Source organism: Strongylocentrotus purpuratus, unplaced genomic scaffold (assembly GCF_000002235.5).
Source record: "Strongylocentrotus purpuratus isolate Spur 01 unplaced genomic scaffold, Spur_5.0 spur5_scaffold_17, whole genome shotgun sequence".
Taxonomy (NCBI): domain Eukaryota; kingdom Metazoa; phylum Echinodermata; class Echinoidea; order Camarodonta; family Strongylocentrotidae; genus Strongylocentrotus; species Strongylocentrotus purpuratus.
In genome coordinates, this window is record NW_022145602.1 from 36200 (window position 1) to 53622 (window position 17423).

General features: G+C 36.7%; 1 protein-coding gene across 1 annotated transcript; it reads right to left on the reverse strand.

The window, feature by feature from the left end:
* Positions 1-3843: 3843 nt before the first annotated feature.
* LOC100892302 (G-protein coupled receptor 22) lies at positions 3844-6544 on the reverse strand. The gene has a single exon (XM_003727451.3). The coding sequence runs from the start codon at positions 5544-5546 to the stop codon at positions 4149-4151; it is 1398 nt and encodes a 465-aa protein (XP_003727499.1). The 5' UTR covers positions 5547-6544; the 3' UTR covers positions 3844-4148.
* Between the last annotated feature and the right edge of the window lie 10879 nt (positions 6545-17423).

Consider the following 17423-nt stretch of genomic DNA (forward strand, 5'->3'; position numbering starts at 1 on the left):
CCCCCTTGAACAAAAATACCAAAAAAAATGAGGGGGGTGAACCCCCTAAACACCCCCCCCCCCCCCTCCCTGCGTCCTCGCCTGACATGGACAGGTATATCGGTGTGCCTTCGTTGTATATAATATTAGTTTCTACATTCAGATTATGTCATCCGCATTTAACTTTTTAATGTTGTACATTTTATTCATATTCATATTCATATTTATTTCATTTCCAACAGAAAGGTAAACATAGATATTACATTTGATTTCATACATAATTCATTTTTTCAAGAAACTATACAAAACTTTGCACATAATACAATTATTACAAGAATTTCTTAATTTCTGGGGAAATGGGGGGATCCACTAAAAAGCAGTGCTTGTAGGTTGTGGATCCCCCAGAAAAAAATTAAAATATAAATGTTTCAAATTTTGCCTACGAAGACTTAGAAAACACAAGACAATATTATTAAAGCCCTAAGCCATTGATTAATTGCCTGCCCTAATCATAGTTTCAGATTGTATTATCAGCTCAAAAATATGGCTTTACATTTAATGCAAAAACTTATCACTGACAGAGTTCGATTTTGGGTAAAGCTAAAAGTGCTTCGTAACTTTGGTTAAATGTATCAATCAATCAATCAATCAATCAATTATACAAACTATATTTGTATCGAAAATAATATCGCTAGTGATATTCGTTTGTCTCGCAATGCGGTCAATAAGGAATCTAAAAGTTCACGACGTTTCGTGTGCATCTGCAACACTTCATCTGGTGATAATAACTACTGTAAGCAAGGGTCTTTTATACTCTACGGGAGGACCGGCGGAGCGGTCCATAATTCGATCGATAATTGGAAAAATAACGCACAATGCCTATTGGTCGACGCACACGGTGATCGACCAATCACCAGGCCGTTGGATTCGGCCGCTGGTTCGGCTAATGCACCAGGCCTATTGGCCGACGAATACGGTACTCAACCAATCAAAATTTTGATTGCTACACTCTAGTGACGTAGCTACAGGGTGCATACGGACAGGTGCCTTCCTGTATTAAGGCGTGGAAATTGAATAGAAAAATTACGAAGAGAAAAAGGGAAGATGGACAACTAAGAAACGACTTGATCACATCTTACAACTTTCTCTAACCAGTCACTTTGTAACTTTGAATTTCATTTTCTGAGTTAGCCCCCCCCCCCCTCAAATAAAAGGAAACAATTCGTTCCAGTGCCCGCTTAATTGGTTGACTTAAGTTACGCCACTGCTCTAAACATGTGTACACTTCCAAAAACTGAATCAGTGAAACAAGCCAGTTTTGTGTCATAAAAAAATATATATATGAACACTGAATTGAACTCAAACACTAGCCTACGCAGTTTAGTGACACGAAATACGTGAATGGTTCCGAACACCAGATTTGTGAAATATGTCAGCTTTGTGTATTAAAATAATATAAATGTACATGAAACACTGAACTTAAGTTTGAAGTCAATGACATTGAACGAGTCAACAGCTAGAACGTAGAAGTACCGATTGTTGCAAATGATTCAGTAATACTGTTTTTCATTTGTACTCTACAAAAGATTTAGTCAAGATAACATAATATTTCTCTAAACAACGACTTTCAGATCAGGTTGTTGTAAAAATGCGTAATATGACAAAATTCCTATCATCAAAAGCTATACATGAATAGTGATTTAGGCAGTATGTCAAGAATATAAATCTATAGTAAAGGCATAGCAGTCACAAGCGGCTGCATAATTTTTCAAAGAGGGGGGGGGGGGGGGCGGGGTCCAATCACCCCAAAATTCTGACAAGCAAAAAAAGGTTATCAGATTCGGCTGTGCTGATATTTCACCTTAAAATTGTTGACAATGAAACATAAGGGTGACCCTCACCTCCCCCTATTATCATCATCCCTGATTAAAGGTAAAGACCAGTTATGGTCATGCGATTGCATTGTGAAAGAAACGTTGTGGAATCGATCAGAAAAGGTTGATCATTTAGCATCTAGTATCTGCAAGGTTCTGGAATCATCAAAATGATAAGAAATTTGGCCCATTCTTCGTAAAGTTACAAGCACTATACACAGAAAGATGTATATGGGACTACCCTATATCTCTCACAGACCATGAGAGAAACAAATTTACCAAATATATGAATTAGTAGGCGGTTTCCCGGCAAATTTGTTATCATCATGTATTAGTCAAAACATATTCTTTCACATGATTGGTAATGAGAGCTTCCATTTAATTTTTTGAAATTGGGGCGTTTCCAATACTGGTCTTTACCTTTAAGTTTTGGTATTTTTGAGGGATGGCGATTGTGTTGCGTAGTTGTTAGGGTTACGTCTTCATATGATACATCAATTCTTCTTGCTTCTATAAATAGTTGTGGAATCCCTATTGATCAGCTAGCTTTATTGTGGCATGATGTGATATCTGGTAGGACGCCACCTTGTGTTGAAATTATTATTATTTTTTTTTTTTTTTTTTTTTAATAAATCTTTATTCAGATAAAATGATGGATAACATCTTAGTACATAAATATTCATAACAAAGTACTTAATCACATGTCTAAATGAGGTTGTGTTGAAACCCTAACCCTGACCCTAACACTAACCCTAACCCTATTCATATCAAAGCACTTAATGACATGTCTAAATGAGGTTGTGTTGAAACCCTAACCCTGACCCTAACCCTAACCCTAACCCTATTCATAACAAAGCACTTAATCACATGTCTAAATGAGGTTGTGTTGAAATTATGTAAACAACACAATCGCAACAAAAAGTAGTTTCAAAAATCAACTCAAGAGTATAATGTCAATATTCGATTGTATATCATAAAGGACTCATGCTCAGATTACGTAATACATCATTGTTATCTCGCGTATTTCTAGGTGTTAGAAAGGGCTATAGAAGTTGATTTCCCAAGAAAAAATGCGATTGTGTTGAACATGTTCCTTCTAAACAATGGACCATTAAGTCGATGTTTGAGATTCAATGCAATGTGTTCAACATCATTCAGGCATTTATGTTATCAAAAACGATATGGTCATAGTGTACTGGTGTTTTTTTTTGTATCACAAAAAAATATTTACCCGTTGACTACTCAATCAACTAATACCCGAATGCTTATGAATCCAGGGCGTGTTTCATAAAGCTGTTAGTAAAGTAACGCATGACTTTACGAACGACTTGTATATGAAGTGCCAGATAGGATGCCCAAAGTTTTTTTCCAATATTTCCAATAACCTAAATTAAATTATGAACAAAAATATACTTTGCATTAAAAAGTTGTTATAATAAAAATTTTAATCTACATCTGCACCAGGCGCGTACGCAGGATTTTTTCAAGGGGGGGGGGGGGGTTAACATTTTTAAATCGGGCCGAAAATTTCGCATCGACTCAGCCAGCCGCTGAATAAGCGGGGGGGGGGGGGGGTAAGAGGACACTTTTTTTTTTTGGGGGGGGGGTCTCGCAATTTGAAAAATTGACATTTTCCTCCGTTGGGGGGGGGGTTAGGTCGCCTTTTTTAGGTCAGCCATGGGAATAAATTTTGTTTATTTTTTAATTTTTTATTATTATTTAAAAAAACAAAACCCAAAGGGGATTTTTTTTTTTTTTAGGGGGGTTTATACACATAAAAATACCAAAGGGGGGGTTTAACCCCCCAAACACCCCCCCCCCCCCCCCCCCCCCCGCGTACGCACCTGATCTGCACAGTTTAACTTTAATTGATGTAGTTAATAATGATTGAGCATCTCATTTGGCAAGAGTTTTGTTTGTTCATTTTAGATTTGAAATTATGATAATCAAGTCAATGCTCAATGCACCATAAATAAGTGGATCAACTATGCCCACTTAAACCAGGCCTAAAAATAAGCTCGCGTTTAGAAATATTAGCCCTTGAAAACATATTTAGCATTTGGAATTGGATTGTCTATTGCATTTTTCATTTTCCCTAAATTTATCATAGCTGAATAATGTGCAGTGGAGAAAGGAAAAGGTTTCAACAATTATGAAATAAATTTCAAAGTTCACTCCAAAAAATGAGTTCGTTGAACGCAATCCATATGATGCTTGGTTATGTACAACAAGGGGGAAAAGATCTTAATATTTCAATACTTTAAGCATTAAAATTTACATTCATTTTCTTAGAATTTACTCCATATTTTGAACGTTAAGCGACTCCTGTGCTACATACAGTGCTTTGACATCATCCATACTCTCCTGTTTGTTTAATGTGTTTCGGAGATTGTCTGTAGTTGTCGGACGATCAAGAGCACTGGAGAGGGTAATAAAGAGAGTAGAAGGAGGGGGGTCGATGTCACCCCTTCTCTTCTTAGCTTCCAGTCGCACTGATCTTCTTGTTTTCTTTGAATCCTTAGCCATCTGAGAGTCTTGCTTATGTCCTTCTTCTCCTGGAGGTAGTCCAGTTCCAAGCGACTTTTGAGGATCTTGAGGAGTGTGTCTTGGACCCAGTTGTCGCTGTTTCTTGTTAGCTAACGCCTTGCCGTTCCGCTGGTTGCTAGGTGTGGGCGTAAAGCCCGGTGCAACGCGATTTCTACATAGCAACCGTGCAAGGCAACTGTTAGCGAAAGCGCGACGAAAGTTTCTACGCATGAACACATAAAGGATTGGATGCATAAGAATAGTGGTGTATGCTAGGGCGGCAAACCACCATTCAAGTAAATCATATAGCTCTGTCCTGCCTTTCACTAAAATCACAATACTTATAGCGGTGTGAGGCCCCCAACAAATTATAAATGTTGACAAAATAATCGTCGTCGTGCGGGATACGCGTTTCTCGGGATCACGATGCGCAGACGAAGGCGTATTTTCCCGTTCAATCTGCTTACTATTATTCCCTTGCTGATCTGCGCGCATGTGAAAGGGCACTGTGGTTGCTCTCACTAATGCGTTATGAATAGTCTTGACTCGAGTCACTCGAATGATAGAATAATAAGCGTACATCATGACTGCAGATGCAAGAAAGAATATTGGAACGTGATACAATTCATAATAGTTATTAGACCTTGTGACCTGAAACCACTCATAACAGAGAGCTGGTCTTGTTGTATTTCCATCTTTAAAAGTAACCATGAAATCGCCTCGAATTCCGACAAACGGCGTGACAAAGCCTATCAGTGACATGACCCAGGTCACTCCTATGATCCACTTCACATTCCGAACTGATATACGTCTTTTGATTGGGTTTGTAATCTTATCATGACGGTCCAGCGAAATCACGAGTACGTTCATGGCAGAAGCGACACTCGCGAAACTAATCGTCGCCTCATGAATGTAGCAAACAAATGGATTATTCCATGCACGTATGATCACAATGAGTGTAAGCGGAATAGACACAACGCATATCACAAGGTCAACGAGGTTCATATTTGTGATAATCAAATCACTGGCATTCTGCTGGAACTGCTTATTGACATGGTAGCTTAATAATACCAGCATATTACTCAGAAATCCAGCTACCATCTCTACAACGAGGATCAGCGAAATGCTGATGACGTAGGGCAGTGCGTATCCTTCCGCTGCCGCCATTTTGATACCATGCGTGTGTTCGTAGACCACTCCTAAAAAACACTTGTTGATTTATTACAGCGACATGGCGTCCAATTAGTCATTGTTTTCGTTAAACAGATACTTTACACAATGAACTTCTTGCACTTCAAATACACGTATAGTTCTGTATGATCAAAATGTAGAGTCTGTTCAGATTGAAGCAATGACACCAAAAGGGTTAAATAAACGTTTTCCTTTCAGATTAGAAAGTTATAAATGCCTTCCATATTAGAGATGAATTTTAAAAAATCAGGTTTTTCGCTTTAGGAGTACTTCAGACAAGAGCGATGATGAACATATTTATTAAAAAAACAAGTATGACTGCTTTAAGATTCGATAATGATACTCTGTAGAAAAACACATATCCCATTGCAAGCCGGTTGTTGTATCAGGTTGTTATCATTATTAAGAAGAGTTGGATCGATACTCCTTATTTTCCCGTAAAACCATGTAACAACTCTGGTTATCTGCGGCAATGTTTCAAGGTGATGAAACTACTTTATTTGTGAAGGTTGTGTAGTTATAACCATGAACGGTGATGATTACGCACTCTGCAAGAGGTGTGATTTCTCTCGGAATAGATGATAATCCAAACAGATTATGATAAAAAAAAAACTTCTTTGATGATAACTTCATCTCGTAGTCGATATTACTACGAGGAAGTAGGAATGAAACTCACTATTCCCACCTAGCCTCTTTCGTACCTCCTTGAGTCGAGATCGATGGGTTATGGCCGCTAATAAACGCCTTCTCCTTTGTTCTCTCTCTGTAAACACCCTAAAACCGCAAGAAAGGATGGGTTACGATGAGACTTGAATAATGAAGCCAAAACATGCACGCCAGCATCTCAGCGGTCACGTGTCGTCTTGCTATGCGTAGTAGATGAGAAACGACACTTAATTCTCTGTCACCTACATTAGGGTAGAGACTCTGCACACTGATTCATCTTCGTGTCGTAATCCACATTCACAATCTCCATCTGTATGTAAACGAGATAAGAATAATTTTAGACGTAAAATCGGAGAGGTTCTTCACAAATCTGAATTTTAGAATGTTAAATGGGACTTGAGTGGTAATAAATTTGCATTTCCCGCCCGGCCGGCATTTATATGTACTGCAGAGATATGAAAGTGATGGTTTGGGAAGTTTAGTTGGAAGGCAAATCTTACGAGTAATCTAAACCCAGAGAATATTTCTTTTAAAGCGCGTTGAATATAATGAAATTCAGAAGTTTAGAAAAATTTATGAAGCGAATGAAATACTTTGTTTGGTATTATTTCTGCATTTTAAAACATAATACAAAGTAATATAAAAACTCGGTAAATAAATATCATTAACGAAAGTCAAAGTACATATACATGTTTATATATATTATACATAATCATATCATGATATTAATCTATTAAATAATTATATCTTTCAAAAAAATATATAGTTGACAAATTCTTTTAACATGCAATAATGCAGGACAGCCATTTTTAGGAAGAGTTTGCACGTGATGGCGGCCAGAGGAAATGAAATAAACATCACAATAAAAACACAGAGCATATGATGATAATGGTGATCATTTTGGTAACTATCATTCCTCCCCCCCCCCCCCCCATGACAAAATTGACCTATTTCATGGCACACAAAAAAGTGTTTTCAATATTTAACATCATATTTTGTAAATGAAAACAAATACCAATCTACATAACAAGGCGTAATAGCAAAAAGTATTTATTCTCTCAATTTATTTTGCTGTCTCGAAATCAAACTTATTCTATTCACTAGCTATCTGATAACTAGTAAGGATGTGACATGCAGATGATGGGTTGGTATTAATATTAGCATCTTTCCCATCCAGATGCCCTACTTTGTATTTATACTGGCACCTGGCTGCCTTTTACAAATAAAATTGATATTCAAGTTGATACTACAAAAGACGCTAATTCGAAATACACAACATTAATATGTTACTTATATTTGTTTCTGTTGAATCATACTTAGGGATAGAGGAAGATTCAAAATGCCATGTGGGCCAAAATACTTGTAATCGTGTCTAGAGAGACCATAAAAACAGAAAGAAATCCTCAGTGCAAAAAAATCATAGAGATCCTATATTATGAGGTGTCAATGTATATATTTCAAAGCTTAAACGATGACTACTAAATATCCATTGACGCAAGACGCATTAATTTTGTACTAATTCACATAATAGCCGCGCCCGTCTACCTACTATTTTACCATCTGTATCTCGTTACGAATTTGCACTTAAATTATCGAGCTCTAGCTTCCAACTCTCCACACTTAAGGCTTGTTCAGATATGACATGGCGAAACCACGGCGGTTTTTATTTTCTTCATGGCGTTCAGTTTATACCCTTCCCAGTTCTGTATGTTATCACACAGACCTCAGTGAATGTGCACAAGTCCTTTGCTGCGTACAATTGCCATTCATTGACATGTACAAACAAAAACGCGGCGGCTTTTTTTTCTCGACGGTTTCACGCACCATATCTGAACAGACTTTTACTCTAGTCCTGTCTTCAAACATTATCTCCTTCATTCGCATAAAAGGCTCTTATCAAGAACAGCCATGCATAGCCGTGCCGTGCATCCTGATATCTATCTAACGGCAATATACGCCATTCGTTCAGTATCGGGCTACATACAGTAGAGATCGAAAGATACCATGGCTATAAGGCCAAGCCACATCACTTATAATCATAGCTATAGCTATCATTCTGGCTTAGGAGAGAGTTGGGTTCTGATGGAGACGAGGAATAATTGTGAGCTCTCACATTGTTTTATATAAGTTTGGAAGAATATCGCCCTAAAAATAAAAAAATAAGATTTACATAATCAACCTTTTCCATTGCTTTTATAGAGAGTTTCCGTTCACAAATAAAATGACCATTACTCAGCTCCTGAAAGCTATCATTTTCTAATGATTCCCAACACTTGCTATTATTTTTTTGACAATCAGTGAAACAATATGTAGTTAATAAAAAATAGTTTCTTTGCATTTATTTGCATTACCTCTCCCTGACACAAAGCATTTCATCATCGCACATTAGCTGCAGGACGCTGCAGGAAGCTGCAGGAAGTTGCTTATCGCGTGAGGGTTCAAGGTTCAAGGTTGAACGGTCAAGGTTCCAATGTGTTAACGGTCACAACATTTGGAACTTAACATCAAACCATGAATCATGATAAAAAGCTATATACACATTTGATTACCGCCAATGTGGAATTTGGAGTGAACTTTAACACACAAACAAAGCGAAATAAAATGTCGTTACACATAGAAATAGGAGTGAAGTGTACCCCGAGTATGAAACACGAACATCCCATGTGTGTAGGGACATTACAGAAGTCATCCATATTCAGAGAAAGAGAGAGGGGAGGGAGAGAGAAGGGGAAAGAGAGAGAGAGAGAGAGAGAGACGTGGTTGTATCCATCTTGAAATGGATTCTTGATGTATACGATGACATTCTACCATGAAGGTTACCTCGTGCGCATTTTGAGTCAAAATACGTAAACTAGAAGATGGAGAGGAAAACATATAGATAAAGGATGGTGCCCAAATTTCAAGTGGGAAATTCCCGTATAATGATACAACACAATCGAAAAGGTGAGTGAGCAGTATTTTTGAAGGTGATGGAGAAATCACCAAGCATTAAAGGGTGTATTGAATTCCTCCTACTGTTGCCAGATAACTGTACAATGTAACACCGTGATTCCCGTTTTCCACAGAACTACCAATAGACGGATGTTCATTTAGTTCTATTTATTCAATTTATATCGAGGAGCACTTCAATTGATATACATATAATATGCGGAACTTCACAATTAACCCTCCTATATGCCGCATGGTTTGAGATCAGAATACACGGTAAACAATTTTCACTTCATCCTTTGTCTCAAATCTGAAAGGTCATAATCATAGTGTGCACAGTTCGTGTGGTAGAAGTTGCATGATATGCATATCCCAGAAGGAGATAGAGAGAGGACGTAAGGAGAAAAATATAGATTTGGAGGGGGGAGCATATGAATAAATCTATTTTCAAATATCTTAAGATCTCATACATTTATATGCACTTTGTGATATCTGGTTTGTTACTAGCCGGTTATCTACCCTTGCTGTACTCTGTGCTTTCTGTTCCAATCTCTGAAAGGTCAAATGAAAATCAAGTCATATCTCAAAGAGAAAAAATGAGAAGGGAAGAGAGTCAGGAGGACGGACAGGACAAGGGATAGAGAGAGGTGGACGGTAGAAGAAATAGAGAGTGAAGACGAGAGGGAGAGTTGAGGAGAGAGAGAGAGAGGGAGAGAGAGAGAGAGAGAGAGGGAGAGAGAGAGAGAGGTATGGATCTTAGAAGGAAGAGGAGAGAGGATGAGGACAGAGAGAAGGATGGGGGGAGAGAGAGGTGGACGCTAGGAGTAAGAGAGACATGAGAAAGGAGAGAGAAGATGGACCTTAGACGGAATAAGATAGAGTGAGGAGGAGAGAGAGTGAGGAGGAGAGAGACAGAGAGAAGGAGGGAAGAAGGGAGAGTCGATAAAGAAGGGACATGAAGAGGATGATAATATTCAGAAGATAAGAAGATAAATGTTGCCTAATCCTTGGGATCTCGTATTACTCCATCGTATAAAAGCCAGCCTAGTGGGTCCATAGTAGATAAAGGTGATTGGGAGAGGGAGGCCCGGGCTGGATCTTTCACAGTATGGTGTTTATAAAAGAAAATAGTAAATGCAAAACAATGTTAGAAACGAATGGTGTACAGATAAAGAGGAAGGGTAAACTATGCAAATAGAAGGGAAGAAGTAGTAGTAGAATAGTAGTAGTAGTATTAGTAGTAGTAGTAGTAGTAGTAGTAGTAGTAGTAGTAGTAGTAGTAGTAGTAGTAGTAGTTGTTGTTGTAGTAGTAGTAGTAGTAGTAGTAGTAGTAGAAGTAGCAGTAGTAGTAGTTGTAGAAATAGTAGTACTTTTTTCTATGAATATCCCAAATGTCATCACCTGTATTTTTAAAAAAATAGACTAAAGGGAATCGAATAAAAACAAATCAAATTTAAACACTTGTTAAACGTTTACATGAAAACACAGTATAGATAATGATATACGATATGGATGTGGCATGCTAGCTCTATCATTAATAATATGAATAATATATTATCTTTTTATTGTCAGGTTTCATACATATTGTCAAAGTCGTACGTAATCAAGAGAGCCTGATGATTCGACGTGCCCCCATTTTGAAATGAAGTGGAGACTGGTCGACAAGGTCGATAAAGGATGTTAATGAGCATCGATTAGCCTCAAACGTATTTCGTGAAATGAATATTGATGTAGAAACAACCTGATTCATTGATCTACACTACTCCGAGTGAATGGCTGTTATTGAGTGGAAGGCAACCATTTGAATATGTCAGCAAATTCATGATGTGGGTATATTTGCTCATGTTCAGTTTATTGCATCATTAGTTTTTTAGCATAAGCGATTGTCAATATTAATTTATGTAGATGTTTAGATGTGCATTTTAATAAAGCGAATATGAAAATAAGAACAATCCGGAAAAACTATTCATGCTTTTCTTCCTCCTCCTCCTCCTCTTCCCTTTCTTGTTTACTCATGCTTAATTGTTTTTTGTTTTTCTCATTGCGATGTGCACGAGTCAGTATCACCCTCTTGCTCCAGATTGTCATAGTTTTGATCATACTTAAACAAAATAAATAAAGACAATATTTAATGTGTTTCTAATGAGGATAACAATTCGTGTAAACCATTACATGTACGTATATTAGGAATAGCAGGTTAAATCTTGAAAATGAAATGCTAATATCATGATTGACTCTCGGGGAAGTGTTATGCTGTAGAAGACAGGATGTTGATATGATATCCAGGGGCTTCTTACATTGCTTTCTTCTCATAATATATGATTCTAGAATACATCTACGAGATGCATGATGAAGACACCCCACGGGACCGACATCCCCGCCTAATACAATGTTATTCCCACTAGATCTATTGCGAACAAAATCTCATTTCATTATTAACATAGGACTGAAGCCGAGACTCGTGTTTGAATGCCATGACAAGCACATGACTAGATGAGGTCATATTTGAGGCAATGCAGGTATTATGTACTTTTAACTATATATATATATATATATATATATATATATATTTAGATTATATTCGACATATTGAAGCTATCGTGCTTATGAAATGTTAAGTAAGCTATCTGAGATTGGATAATATTATAACAGTCTTTGCAAAATTTTCATTAGAAATGTGATTGTATGAAACTTTTCATCATAGTTGAGTATCTGAAAGTACCCTTATGCTGACTAATGTTTGTCGTTGAATATTTAGTTGAATACCTTTAAGTATAGTGATAAATGAAGAAGAAATTAAATTCACTTTTAAACAAGGTATACATATAAACCACAAGAAGGATAATTGTCAAGTGTAAAGATGGCTATGGAGTATTTTCTTCATTATATACAAGAAAATACAATTAGTTTGTTTAATCATGAAAAAGTACATAACGTTAAGATTATGTAAAGATTTCTATTATCTATAAATGTCATTTCTAGGATCTGGTGCAGTTGACCGGTAAAGAGTGAGATAGCTGCAGCGTCTCTTTTGTTTTCCTACTTTATGTTAGCCCATTTCTGCCTTCATTGATGTTCGAAGTTTGCCAGGCTTTGATGGAATGACTATGTCAGGCTGGCCTAAAAATAAATAGAAGGATAATTGGTAAGGAACCCCTCTCTCCCTCTCTCTCTCTCTCTCTCTCACTCACTCTCTCTCTCTCTCTCTCTCTCTCTTTCTCCCTCTCTCTTTCTCTCTCCGACTCTATACCTCGATTCTATCTGTCATAATTAGTATGTCTCTATTTTATGTTTTCTTTATAATTTGACCCCGCACCGGATTTAAAGCTCTCTCCCATCCCACTCTTTATCTCTCTCTCTCTCTCTCTCTCTTACTGTGTTTTCCTCGACTACTATCCCCCATTTAATGTGGGTTTTGCTTTTATAACTATTACATACATTATGTCATCATTTTATACCAAAGATTATGAATGTATCATAGACAGGAACTATAACAAATAAAAAGGTGTTCAGAAGGGAAACACAATAAAGAAAGAGGCAAATGCAATGTGTTGGTCACATACAGAGAGGATGATCTAGAGAAGAATATTAACAGGAAAGATTGGTGTGAATGGAGCAGGGGAAGGCAACGTCTTACTGTTTGTCTGTACAGTAGCACTATTAGGAGGGCGTATTCATCAAAGCGCAGTAGAGTATATAGTAGCTACGGTGAATAAATGTAATTAATTATTATTATTGCTGTTATTATTATTATAATTACAAATCCTGAACAAACGGACATACAACAATGAAATCGGCAAAAACAACTTTTTTAATAATGGCAGATAACAAACATGGAGAGCCATTACTGCTGATGTTTGTAACGCTTGATGTTGATGATGATGATGTTGTTGATGTTGTTGTTGATGATGATGATGTTGTTGTTGATGATGATGATGTTGTTGATGTTGTTGTTGATGATGATGATGATGTTGTTGATGTTGTTGATGATGGTGATGTTGTTGATGTTGTTGATGATGATGATGTTGTTGATGATGATGATGATGTTGTTGATGATGATGATAATGATGTTGTTCATGATGATGTTGATGTTGTTGATGATGATGTTGATGTTGTTGATGATGATGATGATGTTGTTGATGATGATGTTGATGTTGTTGATGATGATGATGATGTTGTTCATGATGATGTTGATGTTGTTCATGATGATGTTGATGTTGTTGATGATGATGTTGATGTTGTTGATGATGTTGTTGATGATGGTGATGGTGATGTTGTTGATGATGATGATGATGATGTTGTTCATGATGATGTTGATGTTGTTGATGATGATGTTGATGTTGTTGATGATGATGATGATGTTGTTGATGATGATGTTGATGTTGTTCATGATGATGTTGATGTTGTTGATGATGATGTTGATGTTGTTGATGATGATGATGATGTTGTTGATGATGATGTTGATGTTGTTCATGATGATGTTGATGTTGTTGATGATGATGTTGATGTTGTTGATGATGTTGATGATAATGATCATGATGATGATGATGTTGTTGATGATGGTGATGATGATGATACCATTCCGATTTTCTTTTGAAGTTGAACTAATAATTAGGAGTAACAGAACCCAAGAATGAATTTTGACAAACGTATACAGTTCAATGGCTAGAGGAGAGGAAACTAATTGAATCCAATTCGACATGTATAAACACAATCATTACGGTATAGAAATGTTATATTTTCGTGCATATGTCGTCAAGTATCATGATTAGCCAACCATATCTTGATGAACAATCTATAGTTGAAATTATTAGTTTCTACGTCAAATAGAGGATTATTTCACCTGAACCTACTGATAGAGATTCGCTTTATAGCACACAAGATCGTTGGTTGTATAAAGCCTGTGTAATTTATTATAAGCAATTCAAAATAGAGAATGCAAATAAAAACAAAATACCATTAAAACCTAAAGCAATTCCGCTGGCCCATTGAAAATCAGGGGACATAAATTTGAAAAATAAGCGAAAAAGGAGGACTTATACGACACTCTATATTATTACAAATGAGATAGATGGAAGAAGATGAAGGTAAATTGGAAAAAAGAAAAGGAGACCATCAAAGAATACGAGATGGTTGAAAACATCAACATATCCGTAATTTAGAGCGTCGCATTATAATACAAAACCTATTCGGAACCAATATTACATGTTTTAAAGATTATACACGCGTCGAAATCATCATTCAAATTGTTTAAATTCCATCTTTAAGATTATTGTACAATATCATAAAACATCAGAAGAGATGTTTTACAGAGTGAGTGAGTTCAAGGATACACAAAAGTGAAAACATCGAAGCTGCCGCTCTAAAGACACCTATATAACATTGAATTAGGGGTATCCCCTCCAATCAAATTAGGGGTTTCCCCTCCATTCCCCATACAGATAAAAGAGAATATAACATCCTCGGAAAGGTGACAATTAGTTCAATGAAAATGTCTTCTGAAAATCATTACACTTGAAATGGCCTGATATTGAGGTATGAAAAGAAATAGCTGCACCAGACTATCGTGTCACATGTTTTGTGTAGTCCCATGTACCCATTTTCGTGTGTGCAAATCATGCTATTTTTGTGGAAGAGAGGGTATTCTCACTCTTATGTCTCAAAAACATTACAGCGTACATCAAATGTTATGCATAATAATTTACCTTTCCCAATCGCTTCAAGACCGTTCTTTCATATTGTAATAACATGACCAGTACTCAACTTTGCCTTTGACTATACGATGCCTATAAAGTTTCCTGTAATGGGCCCCAATGCAGGAGATGAGTTGTCTTATAATGGAAGACACGAAGGAGTTTAAATGAAGGAGTTAAGTGAAGACGTATCTTGAGGCCATAGAGAACCAATAAGAAGATCGTGTTTCGCATAATGACTATGACCGAGGAATATGACCTGAATAGACTAATAGACTGAAGGACATGAGGCATGACATGTAAATGGAAATGTAAGCAACGCCGCTATAGGGACTAATCGTGCTATTGCGCTTGACTATTAACGACCGACATGTACTGTTTTGTTGCATGCCTAACCTGCTACAAATATCCATCTATTGATAAATTAGAGTCGTGAATTTCACTCTAATTCATTTTTTTTTTTACTTTACTGTCGGATTTAATGTTCAATATATTTTAAGAGCAGGGTATTCTACTGACTTACATCTGCTGCTTGCAATGTTCTGATGTGTACAACAATGCAAAATGCCTTCATCTTTTTGTAAATACTATGATTAATATAATCTAAAGCCAAACATTTGAATAGTAGAATAATGATTTGCCATTTGCAATATGACAATTATTGAAACTCTAAAGAAAAATGCTTATAAATTATCAAACAAAACGAAAAGTTAACACATTTACTTTTAGTTTTTACTACCAATTGTCTTGTTTTATAGCGGCAAAGCGAGGAGCACGTGATGATGCCCTTCAGTTGATTTCTTAAAAGCTTATGCAAACGTTTTATGCACAGCAGCTTTTTACTAGACCAAGCTTGGAACAAAAAGTAAAAATTTGAAAAAACAAAATTTAAAACAGAAATGATTTTTATTCAAATCGAATTGATCGCGAATGCCAGCAGCACCTGAAGTGCGTGTTCAAAAGTGATTGCAAACTAAGCAAGGTAAAGAGAGTTCCTTGTTCTCCATTTGGAAATCATTTGATGAATCAGTAATTGCAAACTAACAAAGTTTATAGAGAGTTCCTTGTTTTCCCTTTATAAATCATTTGATTAATCAGTAATTATTGCAAACTAACCAAGTTAGAGAATTGTTCTCTTTTTAGACATCATTAAGTTAATCTTCACATCAAATCAATATCATTTAAACGTTAAGGGCAGCAGCAAAAACCATCATGCTGTTGAATTGGTGAGAAAGATAATGCTATGGTGGTGAGGATTTGTCGACTAGGACAACTTCACATGCCACGATCGGACATTTCCATGTCAGAGGCAATAAGGGTGATTACAAAAAAATAGGAACAAAAACAACGCCAGCGCTTCATTGTGCTACTCGCGCTCGCTTGTATATGGTCGTGTGTATACAAATAAATGTACTCTTAACATAATGTTGAGATGTACATGTATTTTTAAGTTGTTTTGTGTTGTATCTTGTTTGTGCTAATTTGTGATAATATGTCTACTCACAAACTTAGGCAGGTGTCCATTTTGTTAAGCTTCAACCAGAGGCACACAAAGAGGGCGCTACTCGGCGGCGACTAGCTCATTATATATACTGCTCTGTATTTCTTTCTTTTTTTGGTGCATCAAACTGAGTTATTTTTTGTTTATCTAAATAACATTACTTAAGGAAATGAAACAAGCCATAGCCAATATATAAAATAACACTCTCCCTCCCTCGGATGGTAACGCAAAACCAAAGCCCTCCACAAAGTGAATCCCTAACTAGAGGTACATGGATCAAATCAAATTGAAGTGGTTTACCCCTTCTCATTCCAAGGTCTGGATACGAGACTGAGAACATGTTTATCTATCTTCCGTTACCTCATCTCACAAACCAAGGACATTGAATATTGCAATCTAAATCCAACTCCATCCGTTATCAGCGAGTCAAATTCTCTCGGTAGATGGATTCTGTGGGGGACTATATATTTTTCATGAAGGGAAAACGGTTTATATTCCTTAGATCCGGTTGTTTTTTAAAGTTTTATTATTCATTTGTAGCATTATGTACCGTGTTATTGGAACATAGCCACCATGAGATAAAATATGTAATCTTGTTATGTACATTACAAAAGCTATAAGCGCGACAAAGAGGAATGACAAAATCTTACCTTGTTAAACAAAGAATGACTTTAATACTTATCCAGATCTCTCTTATAGGGATAAGGTTTACCCCCCCCCCCCCCCTCCTTCTCCTTCTCTCTCTATATATCCATCTATCCCTCGTTGTCTCTATGCCCCTGTGTGTGTGTGTTTGTCTGTCTCTCTGTCTCTCTGTCTCTATTTATCTGTCTTTTTCTCCTCTACACCTTCTCTCTATCTCTTTCTCCCCCTGTCTGATTGTTTCATTTTCCCCTCACCTCAGCCTCTCTCTCTTTTCAGAAAAATTCTTTGAAAAATCAATACACTAAGTACCAAGCATTCTATCAACATGTTCCCCTGGGACCATGTGATCGATCAGGTGACTAAAATCACACATTCAAACAAGAGGGCAGCAACCAATGACGTATAATAAAGACTTTCAAA